The 23,650-nt window shown below is 36.0% G+C and overlaps 3 protein-coding genes across 8 annotated transcripts in view; 1 reads left to right on the forward strand and 2 right to left on the reverse strand.

The window, feature by feature from the left end:
- The window catches only part of LOC111496426 (protein SMG7-like), a 7,062-nt gene extending 510 nt beyond the window's left edge, over nucleotides 1-6,552 (forward strand). The window contains exons 2-8 of the mRNA XM_023146858.1: nucleotides 1,319-1,433; nucleotides 1,687-2,286; nucleotides 2,414-2,536; nucleotides 3,215-3,438; nucleotides 3,527-5,475; nucleotides 5,583-5,713; nucleotides 5,903-6,552. Of these exons, the coding sequence (XP_023002626.1) occupies nucleotides 1,371-1,433; nucleotides 1,687-2,286; nucleotides 2,414-2,536; nucleotides 3,215-3,438; nucleotides 3,527-5,453 (2,937 nt within the window). The 5' untranslated portion in view covers nucleotides 1,319-1,370 and the 3' untranslated portion in view covers nucleotides 5,454-5,475; nucleotides 5,583-5,713; nucleotides 5,903-6,552. The remainder of the gene's footprint in view (nucleotides 1-1,318; nucleotides 1,434-1,686; nucleotides 2,287-2,413; nucleotides 2,537-3,214; nucleotides 3,439-3,526; nucleotides 5,476-5,582; nucleotides 5,714-5,902) is intronic.
- Nucleotides 6,553-12,634: 6,082 nt separating this feature from the next.
- LOC111468089 lies at nucleotides 12,635-15,060 on the reverse strand. 5 transcript variants are annotated; one of them, XR_002714707.1, is made up of 3 exons: nucleotides 14,749-15,060; nucleotides 13,174-14,368; nucleotides 12,635-12,661 (listed from the first exon to the last, which is right to left on the reverse strand). XR_002714707.1 is itself a non-coding variant. In XM_023113150.1 (2 exons), the coding sequence occupies exons 1-2, from the start codon at nucleotides 15,016-15,018 to the stop codon at nucleotides 13,253-13,255; spliced, it is 1,386 nt and encodes a 461-aa protein (XP_022968918.1). In that variant the 5' UTR covers nucleotides 15,019-15,060; the 3' UTR covers nucleotides 12,846-13,252. The 5 variants fall into 5 exon arrangements, 4 of the variants coding, with proteins under 4 accessions (XP_022968918.1, XP_022968938.1, XP_022968947.1 ...); XM_023113150.1 differs by lacking the exon at nucleotides 12,635-12,661 and having other exon boundaries at nucleotides 12,846-14,368; XM_023113170.1 differs by lacking the exon at nucleotides 12,635-12,661 and having other exon boundaries at nucleotides 12,846-14,468; nucleotides 14,749-15,056.
- A 1,533-nt stretch (nucleotides 15,061-16,593) lies between these two features.
- On the reverse strand, nucleotides 16,594-18,542 carry LOC111472747 (protein LATERAL ROOT PRIMORDIUM 1-like). 2 transcript variants are annotated; one of them, XM_023118400.1, is made up of 2 exons: nucleotides 17,410-18,542; nucleotides 16,594-17,119 (listed from the first exon to the last, which is right to left on the reverse strand). In XM_023118400.1, the coding sequence occupies exons 1-2, from the start codon at nucleotides 18,002-18,004 to the stop codon at nucleotides 16,773-16,775; spliced, it is 942 nt and encodes a 313-aa protein (XP_022974168.1). In that variant the 5' UTR covers nucleotides 18,005-18,542; the 3' UTR covers nucleotides 16,594-16,772. The 2 variants fall into 2 exon arrangements, with proteins under 2 accessions (XP_022974168.1, XP_022974160.1); XM_023118392.1 differs by having other exon boundaries at nucleotides 16,594-17,125.
- Between the last annotated feature and the right edge of the window lie 5,108 nt (nucleotides 18,543-23,650).

Here is a 23,650-nt window from a genome sequence, read left to right on the forward strand (position 1 = left end):
TTTTTTTTTTTTTTTTTTTTTTTTTTTTTTTTTTTTTTTTTTTTTTTTTTTTTTTTTTTTTTTTTTTTTTTTTTTTTTTTTTTTGTGGGTTTGTTCGATCTAGAGTCTTTGTTATGTTTTGTTTGACCTTTCTTTCTTTCTCTTTTGTCGTGCTTCTGAAGTCGAGGTTTCTTTCGGGGGTAGGCGCTTGATGGGTGTTTTTTTGTTTTTTGTTTTCTTTTTGGGTCGTGGAATTGAAATCTGAATTAAGTCAATCTCGAATTTGGAGGTTAACTCGGCGGTATTTTGCAAAATATGTCTCGATTTTTTTATGAGAAAAGTTGTGTTCCTTAGAAATTTTAATTGGGTTTCTTTCTTGCGTTTGAATTTCCTTTTTTTCGGTAGACGACTACCGGTGGGTGAAGCTTCTTGTCCCGGGGAATGGGAATTGAATATTTGGGTCTGTTAGGGTTTTAGGCCAATTCCATTATTGCATGAGTCTTAATAGGGTTCTTATCTCAATTTCGATTCAACCGTCTGTCTTGTTCGTTTTCTTGGATGAATCATGGAATTTGTGCTTTGTTGAAAGCGTGGCTTCTCTTTGGAAGCATGCTTTTGGTTTTCTTTGTGCGGGTTAATATAATTTCCTTGTTAAGATTTTTCTGATCATCGTTAATAGATGAATGTGTCTAGTTGCTGTTTTTTCTTATGTCACCTTAAAGATGAGATTCATCTGGTTAATTATTTCAAGATTCTTACTAAATTCGAAAATATGGATGAGTCTTCAAGTATACTGATGACTAAATGTTGATCTTTGAATTTCTCTTTGGGGAATGATTTGATGGATTTTAGAAATTTGTATCGAAATTAAAATTTGTGGGTTTTTCCTACATAGGTTAAGTTGCCGTATTTAGGTTGATGTGGTTATGGGCCTTGTGGGTTTTCCCTCACCAAGGCTGAAAGGCTGAGAACTTGTTATCTTCCCTTACCAATGGAAAATATAAACTGTATTTTTATCAGTGGGTAATTCCAACAACGTTTTTAAGTATTATTTGACAGAATTCTGATTAAATTATTTTCATCTTATGTTAATTGCTATTCTTGTGATCTTAACATTATTTTTAAAGCGGAGACCATTAGTTTTGCTACTTCTCTATCTTATTCTATCTATAATGCTGTATTTCAGACCTCTCTTTGCTAGTTTTGAATTCATCTTCTAAGTTATTCTAAACATACTCTTAGGGATACTTTGTAGATGTCTTTATGCCTTTCCTTTACTGTTTTTTTCCCTGTGCATTTCTGTTATTTATTATGTTAACGGTTTATGGTTTTCCTGCAGATATATGTGGTATGAATAAATTGAGTATAATTGATGGAAGATAAGTATACAGATGGCTAAAATGTCTGCTTCCGCTTCTGCATCATGGGAGCGGGCTCAATGCCTTTATGAAAAGGTAGTTTTTTTATTTCTTTTGTTTTTTTTTTTGTTCAAAAAATCATTTTTTGCTTTAAGTCTTTTGTTTGCATAAAATGTGTTCATGCTTTAACCATCGAGGATCAGAGGTAAAACAAATTTTTGGTAGTGTGGATATTAGAATGAAATTAGTTTCGTGCATGTAAGTTAACTTGGATGATCTGGATCTCTTATACAATATGCGTTTTGTGCATTTTTTAATTTGTCAATAATTTTGGTGTCTCTCTTAACAGAATATTGAGTTGGAGAATCGGTGTAGAAAGTCAGCTCAGGCTCGAATTCCTTCAGATTCCAATGCATGGCAACAAATACGGGAAAATTATGAAACAATAATCCTTGAGGATTATGCTTTCTCTGAACAGCACAATATTGAATATGCCTTGTGGCAACTGCATTACAAGCGAATTGAGGAGCTGAGAGCACATTTCAGTGCTGCTTTGGCTTCTGCTGGTTCTAACAATTCTCAAGGCGTGCCCACAAGGCTTGACAGAGTTCCAAAAATAAGATTGCAGTTCAAAACATTTCTTTCAGAAGCTACTGGATTTTACCATGATTTAATATTGAAAATCAGAGCAAAATATGGGCTTCCTTTGGGTTTTTTCTCGGAGGATGCAGACAACCGTATGGCTACAGATAAAGATGGAAAGAAGCCTGCTGACATAAAGAAAGGCCTCATTTCTTGTCATCGTTGTTTGATATACTTGGGTGATCTTGCACGCTACAAAGTGTTATATGGGGAAGGTGATTCAAAAAATCGGGAGTATACTGCAGCCTCAAGTTACTATCTGCAAGCAGCATCACTTTGTCCATCTAGTGGCAATCCTCATCATCAGGTTTTTATGAATATCTTGAGTATTAATCCTTTAGATTGATTTCTTTATTACTGTTTTTGTTTACCGATTTTATATGCTTCATCCTTCTGAGCTTTTTACTTATGATATAAGTGTTTCCAACTTTCAGCTTGCTATATTAGCTTCATACTCAGGAGATGAGCTGGTTGCTGTTTATCGATATTTCCGGAGTCTGGCAGTTGATTCTCCATTTTCTACTGCCAGAGATAATTTGATTGTTGCATTTGAGAAGGTATTTTCCATTTGTATGCCACCTATTGCAGTCTATCATATAAATTTTCTTTTCTTGTCTTTTTCTTGCGCATGACATGCATATAATTTTTAAAATGCTACTATATATTGCTATACCATTCATAACTCAAGGCTGATTGTTCAAATAGAATTATGAAGACCCCATTCGATGACCATCTGGTTTATTTTTTGTTTTTAAAAATTAAGCTTATAAATACTACTTCCACCTTTTTGTTATCTACCCTCTAAAAATGTTTTAAATTCAAGTCAAGATTAAAAAAAAAAGTATCTTATTAAAAGAAGTCTTTGAAATCTGACTTGGAATTCAAAATTTTCTGTAAGAAAGTTGAGAAGAAACCATTGTAAAGTAATTTTGAGGAAACCAACAATTTTTTTTTAAAAAAGAAAACTATTAATGAGATGCTGATCAAACGGGCTAATCTGTTTCAATTATGTATGCTGTTTAATACCATAAAGACTCTTTCCATTTCTGGGACTTTATCAACGGGGCTAATCTTGGGACCATGTTTCTAGCTTTTAGTATTTGCCTTGCCTATTACTTCCTAATTAACTTCACTGAAGTCTATAGTGGTCCTAGAGCTGGGCAATTCAATATGGATACTGAACTATCTGAGCCATCCTTGGCTTTTTTTTTTTTTTTTTCTTTTTCTTGTAACAGAACCGTCAGAGCTATTCTCAGCTGTCAGGGGCTGCTAAAACTTCTGTGGTGAAGGAAACACCTATTCGATTTAGTGGAAAAGGACGGAAAGGAGAAGTAAAGCTTGCAACTAAAGATTCTAGTGCTGAACCCCCAAAGGAGAGTGTGCTATCTCCACAGGAGCCATTTAAATCCTTTTGCATTAGATTTGTTCGTCTAAATGGAATTCTTTTCACGCGCACGAGGTAATTACTTGTTTTGTTCCTTTTTTTTTGTTTGGGGGTGGGTTCCAATATATATATCTCTCTGAATCTGTTTCTTCTCCTCCTTCAGCCTAGAGACGTTTACAGAGGTTCTCTCATTGGTTAATAGTAGTTTCTCAGAACTTTTGTCTTCTGGACCTGAAGAGGAACTGCTTTTTGGAACAGTTGCTGCTGAGAATAGTCTCATCGTAGTTAGAATTATTGCAATTCTTATATTCACAGTTCACAATGTGAATAAAGAAACTGAAGGTCAGACGTACTCAGAAATTGTACAACGGGCCGTTTTGATACAGAATGCACATATTGCAGTTTTTGAGTTGATGGGTTCTATTCTTGATAGATGTTCCCAGTTGTGTGATCCTTTATCAAGTTTTTTTCTGCCTGCTCTTCTAGTTCTTGTTGAATGGTTGGCATGTTGCCCGGAAATTGCAGCAAGCAGTGAAGTTGATGATAAACAGGCTACTACTAGATCAAAATTTTGGAACCGTTGCATCTCCTTCTTCAATAAGCTTTTGTCTAGTGGTTGTGTGTCTTTAGATGATGAGGATGAAACTTGCTTTTTTAACCTCAGTAAGTATGAAGAGGGCGAAACTGATAATCGGCTTGCATTATGGGAGGATCTTGAATTAAGGGGATTCTTGCCACTTCTTCCTGCACAGACTATATTGGATTTTTCAAGGAAGCATTCTGGAAGTGATGGCAATAAAGAAAAAGTTGCTCGCGTTAAAAGGATTCTGGCTGCAGGGAAGGCTTTAGCTAATATAGTCAAGATTGATCAAGAACCAATATACTACAATTCTAAGGTGAAAAGGTTTTGTACTGGTATTGAACCTCAAGTGCCAAATGATTTTGTCATTCCATCGTCTTCTACCATGATGCCTGGTCCAGGCAATGCAATGCAAGGAACTCAAGTAGAGAAAACAAATAACTTGGCAGTTGGGAAGTCAAGTTCTCAGCTAGTTTTGGAAGGTGAAGAGGATGATGAAGTAATAGTCTTTAAGCCTCTAGTTGCTGAGAAGCGAATTGAAATGGCTGATGCATTGCGGTCAGGTTATGAGGGTTTGCAACTTGCGAGAAATTCTTCTGGGGGTGATCTGAGATCCTATGGTGGCATGACAACCTCTTCTGAGGATATTCACCTGTCAAGTGGTTTTGAATCAAGTTCTCAAGCACCTATGACTGCTGCTAATATTAACACTCTCCATTGGCAAACAATTCAGTCAAATGCTTCTAAATGGCCTCTTGAACAGAAAGCTTGTCTTGTTGACAGCTTGCAAACTTTGAGGTTATTGGAGAATGGGCATGGGATGAAATCTGATCTTCAGAATGATATAAGCATGTTTAATCCTGCAGTTCACTCGATGCCTGTCAAACAAACTGTTAGCATGAATAATGATGTCTTTTACAATGACAAAAAGCCCCTAGGAGCTCAAGTACAATCTAGGAATGATGGTCCTGTCTCATTTGGAGGTGTTATCGACCCAATGACTACAGGTGTATTTTCTAGCCTTCAATCAGGGTTGAGAAAACATCCAGTAAGTCGACCAGTTAGGCATCTTGGACCTCCTCCTGGTTTCAATCACGTTACTACTAAGCATGCTAATGAATCCCTTCCTGGTTCAGAGTTTAGAAGTGAGAATCAGACCATGGATGATTATAGCTGGTTGGATGGGTATCAGCTGCCCTCTTCTACAAAAGACTCTGCTAATGCTACACATCTCACATCTCATATGAATGCTCAGCAAATTGGTGGTAGTAATGTATTGAGTGCGGCAATCAGCTTCCCTTTTCCTGGCAAACAAGTTCCAAATGTGCAGTCTCCGATAGGAAAACAGAAAGGCTGGCCTGATTTCCAGGTTCTTGAGAATCTAAAACAGCACAATGAACAACATCTGCAGCCACATCAACAGCTTGTGAATGGTGGTAGCCAACTCTTTACTCCACTGCCTGAGCAATATCCAGGACAGTCTATTTGGACAGGTCGTTACTTCATGTGATGTCAGTATGAGAGTATAGATGGTATGTCACTTATCTCTCTGAACTGTTGAATTGCTGAATTGTGATGATATTTGAATGGTTAACTTTATTAAAAGATTTAATCTTAACATATTTCCTTGATTATTGAGGTCTTTGGGAATGATGATGGTGATTGTACCACATCCTGGTGCCAAATTGAACTCCACCTTTGCTGCTTGTTGAAAAATTTGTTGGAGCATTTCTGGCCTTGGATTTAAGCAGGCACTTGCTACCATAACAGGTACTTTACCTTCCACATCTACCTTTTTGGAAGTCTTTGTACTAGTCTTTGTACCATGGTGGTGGATGGTGGGACTGATCCACATCTGGTGAAATGCTATCCATTTTGGCTGTTGTGTTATCTTGTTAATTTGGGTGGGTTAGGTGTAAGACGACTTTACACATTCTGTATTTTTTCTTTTTGTTGTAGCAAATTGGCCGAGCTCTCCAGCAAGAGGAAAAGGAATTTGGGAACATTTTTTCGATAAGCTGTTCGTATGGAAGTAAATGCCTTGTCAGGTTGCTTGGGTTGGTTAGAAGGTCTTTTACGTTGATCGATTTTGGGGCTTATCTCACAAGGGGTTGGTGGGATAAGTGGTGTACTCAGTAATCTCTACTTAACTGTCGAGTCTAGCTGTTGAAATTGCTTTTACTATCAACATCCGATGGCAGGTGATAATATTGTGCTGCTTGGCAAGTTCTTTCTCCGAAGACTTATTGGTGTATTCTATGCGGGTAAGAATCTACATTACCTAAACTGGATGATGGTGGGGTTGGTTTCAAATCATATGTTGTTTAGTTTGGATGGATGACTACACTCTTTGATATGAATCACCCTTCCCTTGCTTTCAGTTGTGAAAGAAAGGAGGTTGGTTGTTATTATGCACTATTATGTTACTACGAGTGAACTGGAATCTTTGGGAACTTTCTAGTTTTAAATGTCGTCGGGTCAGTCGGTCTTTCTTTCTAGTATGGAAATAATTTGTCAAATGTGACAGACAGTTCGCTTGTTACTTATGTACTATGGTTTGTCCCATCATTTTGTGTATGTTTAAATAGTAAGGTTCTATTATTGGTTCATATTCTTAGCATGATTTATTATTGAGGAGATAAAGATATGCACACAATGTATGGTTGGTTGGTTGTGACAAGGATTGGAAGGTTAGAGCAATGATGAGATAAAAGTGTAGGATTAGATTCTTGGGTAATGTCTCTCTAAATCATTTATCGAGCTTAATTTAAAAGCTTCTATTGGAACCTAATCCTAGGCTTGAATTGGCCGTCAAGCTTTAAGGGCCCATGGTAGAATTAGTCGGTTTCAAGATTCTAAAACGTGTCTACTAAACAAAGGTTTTTATACTATTATAAGAAGTGTTTCGTTTATCTCTTTAACCGCTTTGTTCTCACCCCTCACCAATGTGAGATTTCACAATCCACTCCTCTAGGGGTACACCACTAATGACAGTTTGATACCATTTATAACAGCCTACTATTAGTAATATTGTCATCTTTGGACTTTTTCTCTTCCATTTGTAACCGTCTACCATTAGTAAACATTGTCTTTTTTGGGCTTTCTCTCCTGACTTTATCTCAAAGGTCAGTCTTATAAGAAATGTTTTGTTCCCCTCTCCAATTGATGTGGGATCATAACCGTCAGCTTCACAATTTAAAACGCGTATGTTAGAGAGAGGTCAGCTTCACAATTTAAAACGCGTATGTTAGAGAGAGGTTTTTAGGTTTCCACACCCTTATAAGGAGTTTGTACCTTATTTTCAACCGACATGAGATCTCACAGTTAGTGTCTGAATGATTTGATATGATTCATGTTTTGTGTATGTATATTTCACATATCATGTATAATTATATGGAAATTTCATGCATGTGTCTGTGAGAGTAACATGTCGATATATAAACCATGTGTCTGTGAGAGTAACATGTCGATATATAAACTATGGAAGTGTAATAATAGTTAACCATATTACTTCACAAGATGTCGATGCTATGACAAGAGACTTTTGATTATGCCAAGTAGATGTCAATTCCTAACCACTAGCTGAACATTATAAAATAAACCTAATAAATCTAAGAATAAAGTTGCTTGGATCTCAACATTATATTTATTTATTTATTTGAAAAAGAAAAAAAAAAAAAGAAAGAAAAATGAAAGAAAAGAAACATGAGCCATTGTTCCATTTCATCGAATTTATTTTAGGGTAAAACAGAAAAGAGAGACAAAGTGGTTCTCTCTGACCTAAAACAGAGTCGAGTTCAAGCGGCGGAAGGCGGCGTTTTGGTGAGCTGAGGGAACTGCTCGGCGCCGGAAACCTCCTGGCTGGCGGCTGTTTTGGGCCGTTGAATGGCAATTGAGGCGGCGGCATTTGCAGCAGCAGCAGCAGCTTCAGGTGCTGCTTGATGGGGTTGGCCGGAAAAGGCTCCGGCAATAGACCGCCCGAAGTCCAAGATCTGCGAGGGATCCTCGCCGGAGATCAGCTCCGGCGGAAGTACTTGGGAGGGCTGACGGTGGTGTCGCGGACGAGGCATATTTTCAGGGATGAGAACGGTTTGGACTTTTGACGAATTTAAGAAGCTCTGCGACTCCAAAGGGAAACTTATACCACGCGCGCGTGACACAACTCTCCTAAATTTAATTAAAAACTAATTATTTAATACTCATATTTCTATTAATTATATATTTTTAATTTATTTTCTTCTTTTTTTTTTTAATGAGACTTGAATAATTGTGTATCAGAGCATAAATTAAACATTACAAATATTAGAGAATATAATGAAATAATTTCCATATTGAAAGTAATAAAAAGTAATAAAAAGTGGTTAAAAAGCAAAAATAATTTAATGTATGGTTTTTTAAATTTTGTGGACAATGTTATATGGGAAGGATGTGACAAATATGTAATTTTTTACTCTAATTTTATAAAGATTTTACTCTAATTTTATAAAGATATGATTTAAATTCATCGTCAAAACTTTATAATAAGGCGTAAGCAAATTCAATCTTGACATGTAAAAAAACATCACATATAACAGTGTGATACTAGGATAGTAACATAATGACAAAAAAAAAAAAAAAATGAAATTGCTTCAATATCTTTTTATCTCGGGTGAGGTTTGGAACTCAATCACTTTATATCTAGTGGAAAAGCAGCTCGATCGACAAAAAATAAGAGAGGGTTCCCTGGAATCGAGTCGTGTCTCATTCATAATGTGACTGACCAATCATTCTCTTGATATCAACGAGAAGACAATAAAAATTAAATTCAAATCTTAATAACCCAAAAGGGTGAGTGAGTAAATATATATATAGAATAATATATTTTTCAGATAATTGTTATAAAAATAAGATATGTATTAAATTATTTAGTAATTAACAATGTCTGGCAATCGGGATATTGTATGAGGAGCATGATCGATAAATATTAAATAATTGAATCTAAAAAATGTCATATTATTTTCTGTATTTATCTTTAAAAAAATAATTATTCTATTTTATATTTAACTCAAACTAATACATTAGATTAGTAGAGATGTTTAAAGGACGAAGATGAGAAAGTCTTTTACGTCTCTGTTTCTACCACCTATTTCAATTTATATCCCCTCAATTTTTTTCTTCTATTTCAAATAAAATTTTAATGGATAATTTTTATTGAAAAAAAGATTCATTCAATAATATTCCAAAAGAAAAAATATAATTAGAGATAATTTTATTAAATTTATTTTGCTAAATAGAGAGATTTCTTCGTGCTCTCTTTTTCATTTCTCATTAGGTTAGAGTAGGTCTCTCGGAGTCTCGACTTCACAGGTTAAATAGATATTTCTATAATAAAGTTTAGAGCCTATTTTTTAAAATTATTACGATTAACAAAAAAAAAAAATTCATAAAATTTAGATTAAACCATATGAAAAAAATCAAATTAGAGAGATAAAAAAAAACGTTTAAAATCATAAAAATTCCAATAAAGAATTTGCAATTATCATCACAATTTTTTTATCAAATTAAAAAAAAAAAAAAGAAAAAAAAAGTTAAGATTGTAACGGTAAAATCTAAAATTTAAAAAGAGGAAAAAAGAAAAAGAAACAGTGCCACGTGGAGATAAGGTCCCCCAGATTTTGGAGGGTTGCTCCAATAATGTTGGTGGTGGAGTCAGTGTACGGCCAACACATGGACCAAATGCACCCATCTAATATATCCTATTCCTTTTTATATTTATTATTCCTTTTATTATTATTATTATTATTATTATTATTATTTATTTTTTTTGCATTATTCCATGTATCTACCCTACCCTTATTTTTATTATATACATTAAATATATCATTATCATATTCGCGTGTATTTTTTTTTCAATTTAGTTCCTTATATTTTAATATTTTTTATTTAGTTCGAGATGGTTGGTAATATTAGAATTGACTAATGATAATGTTTAACTACGTCATATCTACTAAATCGAAAGACAAATTTCAAAGGCTATAAGATGTGATACAAAGTATCGTATTGCTTTTTGCAGCCTTTATCTTTTTTGGAAGTCAAAACGTCGAAACATTGATGGTCCACTGGAAAAGATAATAACGGTAAGGATGTTGGATATTAGCACGAACCAAAGAATCTTTTAAGATACGATGAAAAATCATAAAAAAAACTTCATGGAGCAGTTTCTGTGGCAATCTCGAACTTATATATATATATATATTTATTTATTTATGGGATGATAAGAACTAATTTGAAAAAATAATAAAATATTTATTTTTTTATTTCTTCCACAAAGATCTTTTTTTCTCTTACATTATCCTCTCTCTCTAAATAAATAAATAAATAAATATATAATATATATATATATATATATTCAGAAGTGTTGTTCCTGAAAGTGTGCAAGATTCTTGGGTACATTCATTTTGGTTTGGGGTGTATTCGTGAACCAAATTTAATAATCTCAAAACAAAGGATATTATAATTTTCATTATCTTTGTGTTCGGATTTGTGAATCTGTGACAATTTTATTTGATTTGAATCTCATGTGAAATTGAGGAAGCCTCCAAAGTATAGTGGTGAGATGTTATATCTAAGTGTTTTAACATTATGTTAAGACATCACTATACTGACTCATGTGATAAAAGCCATTTTGTGCAACGGTCTCGAATCATTACAATTACTCTATTATCTCTCTCCTCGACACTTACAAGTCTAAAATGTTCTCTTTTTTTTCATGCTTCAGTAACATTTGAGAGTGCAATAATTTGCTTTGTAGAGGCACCAGGAATTAAAATGTAAATGACAGAATGTCGTGATTACATATATTAGCTTTGTAGAAGACGTATGTCATATTATGGTAGTATTGTATGTACCATCCTACAAAATGACAATTTTTATGTGGAATCTCATACATGGGTACATTGAGCATGAATTAAAAGAATGATTTTGGGTCCTATATCTTCTTGAGATCGCTATGTGAGAGTGCATAAGCTTATATGTAGACCTAGGGTTTACAAAAACGAAATATTCACCTAATGAAACATCATGTACGTGCATAAGTTATGTGTAGAGAAGGTATGAAGTACCTTGTATCAAAATCCACCCACAAAATGAAATTTTAACCTATAGTCATAAACTCGATTTTAGGTCTCATCAAAACATGAAATCATAGTTGAATGTGTTTGCATTTGTTTATCCTAACCGAGGATTCTCTTCCTAAGTATTTTTAAATATTCATCTTATTATAACCCTTTACAAATAAGAGTAGGAGACTTGTAAGTCTATTGAGAAGGCTATAGACCAAAGCCATAAATAGTGCTATCATAACATACAAGAGCTCATGGCCGGAGTCTAATTATAACGAAGAATCCATACCAAATTCAATTAAGGGATGGCCAAACCAGCCATGGGCCACTTGATGACACTGAGGTAGACGTTGGTGGGAGAGGAGGAAGAAGCCACAAACAAATCAAAGAACAAAATGCACACAGAAAAAGCAGCCCACAGTCAAGTTCACTTTTCCATAAAGGCATTGAGAGAACCATGCTATGATGTTTCTTAACTCCAAAACAGTAGCTAAATTGCTTTGGATTCCTTTCTCTAATCTAACAATACAAACAATTAGTCACCTTTTCCATTGCACTTTCAAACATAAAAGCGCTTTGTGTAGACAAAACATGGCCTCTACCTGCCCCACAACCCCACTCCAATGGCATAAATTTCAACAACCTTAATCATACCTTCTTTTAGCCTTTCTTCTTTTGTCTTCCCTTCTCTAATGAGTGATTGGGTCAATGAGTCAATTAAGTTATCTTAGGGTTGAGTTTGGCTCGACTTCCTTCACATAGAAACCCTAGTTCTACTTAGACCTCTTAGCTCAAGGCATCATTTGTTGAGGATGTTGGAGTCCCACGTTTTCTAATTAAGAAGAAGATTGTGGGTATGTAAGGAACACTATTTTCATTGGTAATAGACCTTTTGGAAAAACGAAAAGTAAAATCATGAGAGCTTATACTCATAAAGGATAATATCATACTAGTGTGGAGGGTTGTTGTTCCTATAGTGGTATCAGAGTCATACTCTATCTTAATTTAGTCACGTCAATAGAATTCTTGAATGATGAACTAAAGGTGTACTTTGTTTGAAGGCTCTATCGAAGGAGTTTGTTTGAAGGATCCACAAAAGGAGTCAAACCTCAATTAAGAAGAGGTTGTTTGAAGGAGGCCTCACGGAGGCTCTATGGTGCACTTTGAGGGGAGGATTGAGTAAGTTGTTCCCATCAACCTCCTCACCTTTGGATACTTCCATCTCGTTTTGTTGCAGCGGCAGCACCCGAGCACCTCATGTTGCACCATTCCTGAGTGACCTTTTTTTCTTCTTTTATTGCTAATGGTGTCGCTTGCCAATCTTTGATTCTCGCTGACGCCATTTGCATTTCGTCGATCAACATGTGCAATGTCCTCATAGTTGTTGGATTTTTGCAATAGCCGATCGTTGCGCACCTCAGCAGTGATCTTTCTTATTTATATTTTTTTTTCTCTCCCTCTCCCCCTCGGGACTCTCTTTTTGTCGCCCTTGACTAAGGCTCGCATTCCTCTCTCCAACAATAATTTCTACATGATAACCTCGTGCATGTGTGCAATTCATTATAGTCATGAAATATCTATACGTTTTTCCTTCGATTCTATACTCTTACGGGGTGCCCTACAAACATGAAATTGATATATGTAGGGTCAGTGTGTGAAAATGATACCACTTAAATATGAAAGTGATGCATACCCGACAACACCTAAGGAGTATGAAAGTGATGCTTGTCTAGTGAGTTCCATATGCATAAAAGTGATATGCATAGAACTATGTGTATGAAAGTGATGCACATCTTGAGTACAAAGAAAAAAGAAACTGAAATCTAACATCAACTTTTAGGTCTAACTGCAACCAAGATAGCCATGTTTGGATGGGTATGCATTTTTCTATCCTAGCAATGAAGTTACTTACCAATTAACAATTACACTTGAACACTATGTTAGAACAGCTTGTTTGGATACAATCACCATGAAAAACTCTATACATTCTGCGAAAAGTAACTCATAACACATCGTAGCGATAATTATGATAGATGATTTAGAATAGATATTAAAAACTAATACTCTCTTTAAGGAGAGTTGCATGCTAAAATGATTAAAAAAATAGTATAGGAGATTAGTTATAAATACCATTTGATGTGAAGCCAGGGAAGTTTGAATAGCTCCTGATACCCTGATAGAAGTGTCAAATTTGCACCACCTATGATTATCAGAAGAATGCCCTGCTACCGTAAAAAACTCGGGATCCGTCCTTTTTCTTTTGATCGGTTTCTGGTTTCGTATCGTGGTTTTGAATCAAAACACCTCGGTGTTCATTCTCGGGCTTATTGAGATCCATTGGAAGTTTCATATTTGCCAAAGAATCTGTAAACGGCTGCATACTCTTCATGTACATGTCCACAATTTGCTGCTGCATTGCAGACTGCTCAGTTTCAAGATTAATGTTCCCTAATGGAGCTGAAAGCACCCGATCATATTGAACAGAAGGGATATTTCCTTCCTTTTTTATGTTAATCTTGTCTTCCTTGTTTGAAATTTTTGATTCATTTTCCTCTGCTGCCCCGCCGCTCTTCCTTGAAATTGAAGTGTCTGGACAAGGACCAGGGACTCGATTTCCAGCCTCGGTAGTAACGACAAAAGTATCGACAGAATTCAACAATGCACCTGAAAAACGTGCTTTCTTTTCGACAGAATCAGCAGAGTTTCTATCATCACTCAAACTCGTTGTCGTGGAGCTTAAGAAGCTAGAGTTTTGAATGCTGCTGTTGTTTGGTGAAACTGATCCAGCTGGGTGTTCTTTAGAAGAATTTGCAGTCATTTCAAAGTCATAGGCTGGTTGGGGAGGCGACACACCGAGACGAAGAAACGTGGCAATTCCAGGTCTCGAACAAGAACTATTTTTAGCCAAATCAAAGTACTCAGACACCATTTGTTTATTCTCCATCACCACATTAACATCAGGGAATTCAATCCTAGAATATTCTGCTGGATCCAACAACATAACTTCTGACGATATCGACGAACATACAGGCACATCTGATATCGAATTCGACTCATCAACAGGCAACGATTTATCCAAAGACAGACTCAACCGTACCGTCCCAGCAGGGGAATGGAACAGATCCGTGGAAGAGAGACTATAATTCTCAGTCACTTTCCCTTTACCAAGAACTTGTGAAAGAGGGACCAAAGCAAACCCCAAAAGCTGATCTTCCAAGTAGGTTCTAGCCTTACTAAGCATCCAAATCTCACATTTGAGCACAGAGTCAAACTGAGAGATTTTCATCCTCAAATTCTCATTGAAATCAGGATTCTTCCCACCTCCCTGAACGACTCTAGTGGACAAGGTCTGGTCAGGATTATAAGTGAGGGAAAACTTTGCATAAACATCCTGGTTTTCATATATGCATATATTGTGAATGTTCCTAGCATGATGAACATAAATTTCAAGAACCCTAGAAGACTCAGAATCATCCATGTTCCTTGAAAACATATCGTATTGCAACTCAGAAATCTCATCAAAAGAATTCATCACTTCTCCACACGAATCAACAAAACAACAGATCAATTACAAACGAATCCATCACAAGACAAAGCGAATCAAAACTCGAGAATCTGAAGAAAACAGAGTCCATTTCGAATCCCACGAATTTCTCCAAAATCCATCAAAGAAAATCGCAAAATCAGAGAGAAAGAGACACTTACATGAAAAGGAAAACAGAGAGTAAATCGAAGGGAATGGTGATGATTGAGGGTTGTTGGTATGAACAGCTGTTGAAGGATTTTGGTGAAAGGAAGGAGGGGTGGGTGAGCGATGGAGATTTTTGGTGTTTGGAGGTTTCGGGGGGTTTGTTTTGGTTGACATTGCGGCTTCCACTTCCGGCGATTATTGGTTCCACTGAGGCAATTGGAGGCCCCCACTCGGTCCCAACTCCACTCGCTCTCGCAATCTTGCGCGGGTGAATCAAATCCCATGACGCTCACGAAATATGATCACCTACTCCATTCTTAGCTCCGCGTTAGCCATTCATGGAAAAGATTGGTCTCCAACCACCATTTTTGCAACTTACATGGTTCCAATTTGAGTCGCTTCATGTGTTCCGTACATAAATGTTGAATTAATGAAGTTATTCTTAAATGCTTGTTGAACACATGGTTCAGCATTTTGGTTTAACAATTGATATCATCCATCAAGACAAGTTGGACATTGTTGCTGTCGTGATCAAAATTTATGACATTGTCACCGTCATGCTTGTTCACAACGTGTTGCTTATGGTCGCATGTCGAAGGTCCCAGTCATGCTTGTCTAAGGACCTATTGTCCATGGCTACATACCCGTTCCAGACCCCTCTTACTTGGTTTCATGTCATAGCCTTTTATTATTATTGTTGTGTTAATATGGAAATGTATGATCGGTCACTAAAATCATGTCTACATCTGTCAGGGCTAAAATGTCTCAAAATGTACTATAGGAGGTATGCTAGTTGTCAGTTTTTCATACCCGGGTTATATGCTATCAAAGTTGTTGTTTTTACCCGCTCGCTTTTAACTTATAACATTGATTTCTTTAAATTTGTTTCAACGTAGTTTCTTGCTCGCGTTTTCTTATACATGACTCGGCTCTTTTCCACTAGCTTGGTACCAATTTCGATTAATAGGTGTAACGATGTCTTTTAGAACTCTTATTTATACACTACCATATTATTGTATGGCTCCGATCCAAGGTTAATTGATCACTCGACCACGAGAAAAGAAATGGCATTTATATGGCTCAAATTTAGATCCCACAAAGTTGTAGTATGTTTACGTTATGCCCGAGTGCATTTGAACAAACTCCTAAAAAATACCTTTAGTTTTAGAGGCGGATAGTTATTTATTTGTTTCAAAAATATATTTGAACTTTATCCCGTGTTTCAAAAATACCCTTAAATTTAAAAAAAATTCATTAATAGTTTTCAATTTAAAAAAAAAAAATTGAAAAAAAAAACACTCTTCTCTTAATATTATGTTTAAAAAAATATCTCCGTGTAACAATCTTAGATTTCTACTAACCTAACTATCATCTTCATAACATCATCTCTTAGATAAAAATAAGCATTTAAAACATATCGTAAAGCGTTGTCATGAACTTACATGTTTAAAAAAGTCTTTAAAGCAACCTAACGAAATATTAAATAAAACAAAGTAAATATTAAAATTGAAAAATGCCTTATATTAACGTATTATATAAGAATTTAAATACAATTATCCGACGCATGTATCATGATTTTTACTTGCGATGTCGTCGTCAATCGTACATGGGTACCTTGCATTTTGTCTGAAAAATAAAAGTAGTACATGACGGAAGTATTTTATAAAATAGTGATATTTGAATTTAGTTGATTTAAATAAATGAAAATTTGTTTGAGAGGGGTTGATTTTTAAGGTTTAAATTTGAAGTGAAGGTTTGAAAATAAGTAAATGTAGATATTTTACGAATTAAAATAAAAATTTAAATAAATGATTTCATGATTTAATAAAAATTGTTTCAAATTAAAATGAATTTTAAACTTTTTAAAAATATTAATAGAATCTATTTATTTGTATTTAATGTAAATATACAAATAAAAATAAAGCATAAGTAAAGGCTCCTATCTCTTATTTCCCCACTGAACAAATTCAAATGCTAAAACAAAGCATCCAACACGTTTAAATATGGATCCAACTAACTCAACAAACACAAAAGTAACTCAATTTATTGGATTACCATAGCCGGAACCACCAGCCAATCCTCCACCGCGCCCGGCGGAGCTTCCATACACATCACTAGGATCGATGATCGGTGACGACGTCGAACCGCCATCTCCGCCTCCTCCCAGATGCAAATCCGACAACATTGGAAACCCTTCTCTAGCTTCCACTCCATGGTCGTATAAATAGCCTTTGAAAACATGGCCGCCAATCTTCACCACGGCTTGATATGCATATTCATTCCCGCCACTACCGCCACCCTCCACCGCCGTCACCCGGACGCACTTGAACACTGCCGGCGCTCGTACTTGTTCCGGCAGCTTCTTCGCCCTTTTATAACTCATATCTGCAGCTGCATTAAGACAAAGACCTCTTGTTTTATTTTCTACCAGAAACTCAGCATGTTTTTAGAGGTCGTACATGATTCATCTGACTCTTAAAATTAGCGGATGTCGTTTTTTTTTATTAATGTAGATAGCATACATGGAAGCTGATGAACGTAATTGATTAAATTATTGCAATTTAGGGATTAAAATATAATATTTGAAAATATCGGGATCGAAATGAAATAGTTCGAAAAATCTAGGGATGAAAATGCAATTTCGATCTAAAAAGGGTTTGGAGATTTGATATCACCTGAGCAAGTGTCGAAGCTTCGTGTTGGAGTATTGGAAGTGGAAGTGTGAGAATTGGTGGTTGTTTGTGATGCAATGAGCCTCGGCTTCTTCCCGCCGGAGGTGGAGCCCGATGAAGTCCCACCAGTGGCGGCGGCGGCGGCGGCGGCGCTCAGTACTTGGCGTTCTCTCCGCCGGGCTGCTGGAACCCACGTGCTCTTCACGTGAGTAGCACAGTCAAAACCTCGGCTTTTACAGCAACTCCGGCACCGGCGGTGGTTGCAGTCTTTCTTAGCTTGGTTCCCACAGTCATGGCAAGTCCCAACGCCGGAATTCAAGCTCGACCCACCTCCCAAAAACCCAAACCCATCAAAATTATTCCCATGAAATTGAACCCCACCTCCTCCGCCGCCGCCGTCGCCGCCGCCGCCGCGGCTGATCATCAAATTAGTCTCTTCAATTCCGACACTTGACGGCGCAATACCAGTAAGAAGAGGCAAAACACTAAGGCCAACTCCATAGCCAGAGGCCATGAGACCCACCATGTCCGTCGGCGGTGGTGCCGTGTGGCCATACGCACCGGCAATAGGTCTGGAGGAGGAGGAGGAGGGCCACATCCTAGCAACCGGTACGGCAGCAGCGGAATTGAAACCGAGAGAAAGTTCATCATCGGCGGTGGGAGGAGCCGCCCAATCGGCAAAGGCACCGGAATCGGAAGGAAGGCGGCGTGCGGCAGCCACAGCTGATGAATCTCCGGCGAGAAAAAAAAACCCTAATTGTAAGCAAAACCTGTCTTAAACTAAAATTAAGATCTTAAAACGATCTAACAGGATCAAGGGTACTGAGGAACTGACAGAAACATAGATTCTAAGCAGAAATATATGAATGTTTGTAGCTAAAAAGCTAGAAATTGAGAGAGAGAGAGAGAGAGAAGCAATTTTGGATTGAGAGATGAGAGGAAGGGTGATGGTTTATGGAGGCATTTGAATTTGTTTGTTGTGTAAAAAGTGGTATTGTTTTCAGAGTGTGTGCAGCCATTAATGGCATCGCCGACTATTCTCTCTCCTTCTCCTCCTCTACTTTTCTGCCTTTTCTGTCTCTAACCATCCTTGTGTCTCCAAGTACTTATATACTTAGTACCACCACTCTACTACCCATTTCTATCTCTTACTTTTCAGGTTGTTTCTTGCATTCAGGTTTGGAGAAATTTCTTTCTGTTAGCTAAACAACGTCGGGATGGGTTTATATTCCCTATTTTCGTCTCCACTTCAATTTCTCGCTCCACCCTATTATTGATATCTTTGTAACATAGCTAGTAAAAGCTTTTAATTTTTCATAGTTTGTGATAATGTCCACAAGATCATTATCTGCGTAGTAGAGATGTCCGTTTAATTTGCAGGATTTTGCTCTAAACGGAACTGAAAATGAAGGAGGAATCAAGAAGAAATTTCTCTTCATTAGCTACACGGGGTCTAGATAGGATTATATTCGCTGTTTTCGTCTTTGCTCCAATTCTCGACCCACCGTATTGATATCTTTGTAGCATAACGAGCAACACTAACAAAATCTTCAATTTTGCATGGATTGTGATAATGCCCTAAGATCACGCCATCTAAAAATTACGAGAGCTGATTTGAGGCACTATTGTTAGCTTGTCAATTTGAACAGCTATTTGTCATATAGGTGAACCAATTTAAGTATAACTCAAAAATAATATATTTTAATTCAAAGGTTTTTAGGGTTAGGGTTGAACTAAAAAAATTATTTAATACCGATTTAATGGGTTAATAATATAACATATAAGAAAAAAAGTATTATAAACTTTAAGTTAAAATTTTATATGATTATTTATGGGATTTTTTTTTAAATAAAAAAAAAAAATTAGATTTTGGATATTTAAATCAGGCCAACCATTGATATTTGTTTTGATTCCCATGTTATGAAGCTCAACATTTTACGTTTTCTTGAATTGACCTCTATCATTATTTTTTTTCATTAATTGCTCCCTAAAAAAAACAAAATTGCCAAATTGGTCCTTCAAGGCCCAAATACTGACGTGGCATTTTCATTAATAACTCCCCAACAAAAATAAAATGGTCAAAAGGGTCCTTGAAAAGACAAATGGTGACGTGGAAATGTTGATGTGGCCTTGTTTTTTAAATTCAAATTTAATGCTATTTTTGCTCATTCAACTTTATAAATATATTTTCCTAAATTTTTCAAAAATTTCAAAAATAAGCTCTTTAATTTTTTTTTTTACTTTTTATTAAAAAACGAAAACCGCCTAACACTTATAAATCATCTACAAATCTCAACATTTCATTGGGTGTCCGATGAGACTAGAGTCGAACCTAACCGTTGAACCCGAGGGTTGTGTATGTACCCCACTGAGGACAAAGAGAAAGTAAAGACTCAACGCAAGATGAATGAGACTGAACTACGGAAGCTCGCTCAACCGGATATTATTGTTACAGTTCCATACGAGTATTTTTCTAATTTTTAATTTAATTTTTTAATTTTTAAGTTTTGAAATATATTTTTATTAATTTAAATATGGTTCTCTCTCCTCTATCATTAGGTCTACCTGTCCTCTCTCTTGGAGAAATGAATTTTTGTCTAAGAACAGAACAGAGACCCAAGTCGGTCAAACTCCATCCCTCTCTATAATTTTCATAAATAATAATTATTGTAGTAAATAAATACACAATAATTGTGAGGAAAATAATATATGTTGCTAACTCTAAACTTATTTTGTGGAGGAAATGATTTACTAAATAATTACTCAATCATTCATTATTTAATTTAATATTCAACACAAAATTGTAAAGAATTCGTGAGAAAAAAACCAAAAAATTATACACGGGTATAGACTTTCCGCTCGTGTATATTTTTCTTAAGCTTTTAAACGAGGGCGTCGATAATCAGTGGGCTTGGATGCATTTAAGCCAAGTTCTCGGGTGGTGGGTCTTCAAAAATCTTCAAGTTTATCGTGTTCTCGTAACAACATATGGTGTGAAAAGACTAATATAACTGCTAGTAGATACTGCCTGTTTTGATCCATTACGTATCGCCGTCAGCCTCATGGTTTTAAAACGCGTCTACTAGGGAGAGGTTTTCACACGCTTATAAGGAATGTTTCGTTCTCATCTCCAACTGATGTGGGATCCAGATAACTCTTCTTTTCACATTCTTTTCGTTTCACGGTTTATTCTCTCCTTCTGTCTCGAATCAATGAAGGTAATAGTGATTTTGACTAAAAAATTTGACATGACCGATAAAGAAGTTGAGTCATTTCAAGACAACTAATCTTCGAATAGGTACGATCGAACATTGTGGTTGATATTCATCCTATAGTGTCGCTCGAGAAACTTTAGTAACAAGTAAACATATATGAGCCATACATGAAGGAATCATTGCAACATTATGTTTTGAAAAACTATAATGAATGAACCATATAAAGCATGAATCAAATTACAAGATCCCCAATAAGATGGGACGAAGCAAAGATTGAAAAGGAAAAAGAATATATTCAAAATTTGAATCTAAATATCCCATCTTTTTTGTTTATAGCCATGTTCTACACATTCAAGCCATTCAATTTCTTTGAAAATTCCCTTTGATTCAAACTTTGAATTTTGTGAACAAGTTTCTTATACTTTCAAAATAATACCATGAATATGAAAATTCCCTTTTTTTTTTTTTTTTTTTTGTTCTTCATTATTGTATACCTCGATTCAATTTATTCTTGTTCTAACGAGTGTCAGCGAAGACGCTGGACCTTGAAAGGGTGTGGATTGTGAGATCTCACATCGATTGAAGAGAGAAACAAAACATTTTTATAAGGGTGTGAAAATCTGACAAGTTTTAACAATATCTACTAGCAGTGAACTTGAGCTGTTACATCACATGTCTGTAGTGGTATCTTATCATATATTATCAATCACAATATGTGTAACAACTTAAAATTTTCTATTATCATGAATATTGAATGCGAAAATATTTCATTTAAACTTTCATAAAACGTCATCTTTATCTTAAAACACAGTCATAGAATTACGTGTTTCGAAAACCCTTGTAAATGATTGATTAGAAAATAAATGAATGTGACAAGAAGTTATTAAAAAAGAATAAAGGAGGTGGAGGGAACTAAGAACAAAACAATGCGTTTAACTTTAGGGGCAACGCAGGGACAACAGGAGGGCATGCAGGTCGGCCATTTGGCTTATCTCAGCTCATCAACCGAGATATTCTCTTAATGCTGTTAATGCTCCCTACTTATACAATATCACTATTGTTTTAATATCAATAACTTTCTCTCTTCTAATACTATTCTCGATGAATGACGATAAAGTTTATGAGGTAAGTCATTCAAGTTACGGACCATGGTTGATTTATCTAAGAATGAGAGTAAGTAGGGTATAGTTTCTTTGTGGAACTCGAAGAGGTGCGGTTGTGACATTTGATATAAGAGTTGAGTTGACTTATAAAACTAGAATTAATATGCATGTCCATGACTAAATAGTTAGGCAAGTCTCACATTAATCGATTGATCGAAATCAAAGAGTAGATAGAAGTCTGTGACAGTGTTCAATATTAAAAACCGAAATTGGATATATTGCTATTGAAGTTGACAAGATTGATAGAGTAGATGGCCACATAGATGAGATGTTGGTCTAAGAGTTGAGGTTGATGGTTGAGATTTTGGAAGACAAAGTCACATAACCGGTGGCTTCATGTGTATAGATAGCTCGACGAGTTCTGGTACTCACATGATGAGTGTGTCAAAGGGTTAGATAACTTCCCGATGAGAAACCAAACCCTAGTAAAGAATGTGGTTCGTAAAGGTCCTAGAGCTTAAGCCTTAATGTGGGGTTCGATATGTGAAGAATTTAGAGAACTTTATCATCGTTCTCGAATAGTACTTTAGAGTCACTGGGTGAAAGAAGCAAAAGCAAAGGTTGTATTGATAACAAGACATTTAGTTGATGATGCAAAACTGTAGTGGAGTTCTAGGTATATAGAACTTGAGATCGATGCATCTGATTATAAGACCTTCGAATTTCTATCGAGCCATTTGGTCTCACCAATGCCCTAACTACCTTCTATACTCGGATTTCTATCAAACCCTAGTAGTTCTTTGCAATATTGTGGTTTATAACCCAACGATGGAAGAACATCAAGTTTACTTACAACTTGTCTTTGAAAAGTTAAAGGTAAATTAATTATATGTAACTGAGTGTGTGGAAAAGAAGGTGTCAACTTTAGCCACAAAGTTATGTTCTTTATTTGGATTAGCAAATTACTATCAATGATTCGTTAAAGGATTCTCGAAAAGGACAAGATCATTGACAGACCTACTGAGGAAGAAGAATAGTTATTGTTGAATTCCAAAGGCTCAAACTACCTTTGAAGAGTCGACGAGGATAATGACGGATGGACCGACACTCAAAATTGCTGATGTGACCAAACCTCTTGAAGTGGAGACCGATGCATTTGATTTTTCCTCGGGTGACATCCTTCTTTAGGATGGTCATCCTATTGTGTACGAGAATCAACTTAATGATGCATAAAAAAATGTATGTTACCTCTGAAAAAAATGTTGGCAATAATTCATTGTTCGAGGTGGGGTAACTAAGTACTTATCAAACGAAAGCCAGAACCATTCCAAATTCATAAGTAAAGATCAACACTTGGCGTACAAATATGAAGGTCTAGTTGAAGCCGACAAGGCATCATATAGAGTTCAACTTCCTTTCTGGATGAATGTTCACCATGTCATTCCTTTTTGGATCTAAGGATGTGTGAGTGGAGAGATCGTGATCCCTTGATTCCTCGAGGGTGAGCTAACTCTAAAGACCCATCGATAACTCTAAACGTCTGATAACATGCTTCTAACCAATTGACTTATAGTCGAGTTCACTTCATCGATAACTCTATAACGCTCGCGAATCGTGTACGAAGAGTAGCTACTATATCGTTGGAAGTGAAAGATTCGAACTTCTCACCTACAATATGAGTTGAGACAAGACTACGTCAACCGATTAAACTAGGTCTAGATGAGTTCGATAAATTTGTTTGGTAATGATGGGGTTGGTCGGAGAAAGAAAGAAAGAGAGCATGGATTATGGCAGTGAAGTGGTGTCGGGCACAAGACATTAGCAGAGTTCGAGGATAAGAAGAACATAAGCCCCAGAGACCATACTTCCAAATTCAAACTGTCTTTTTTCTGTTCTCCTCAAACTTCCCAACTTCTTGTCTTTTTT

This window comes from Cucurbita maxima, unplaced genomic scaffold, assembly GCF_002738345.1.
Source record: "Cucurbita maxima cultivar Rimu unplaced genomic scaffold, Cmax_1.0 Cma_Scf00002, whole genome shotgun sequence".
NCBI lineage: Eukaryota > Viridiplantae > Streptophyta > Magnoliopsida > Cucurbitales > Cucurbitaceae > Cucurbita > Cucurbita maxima.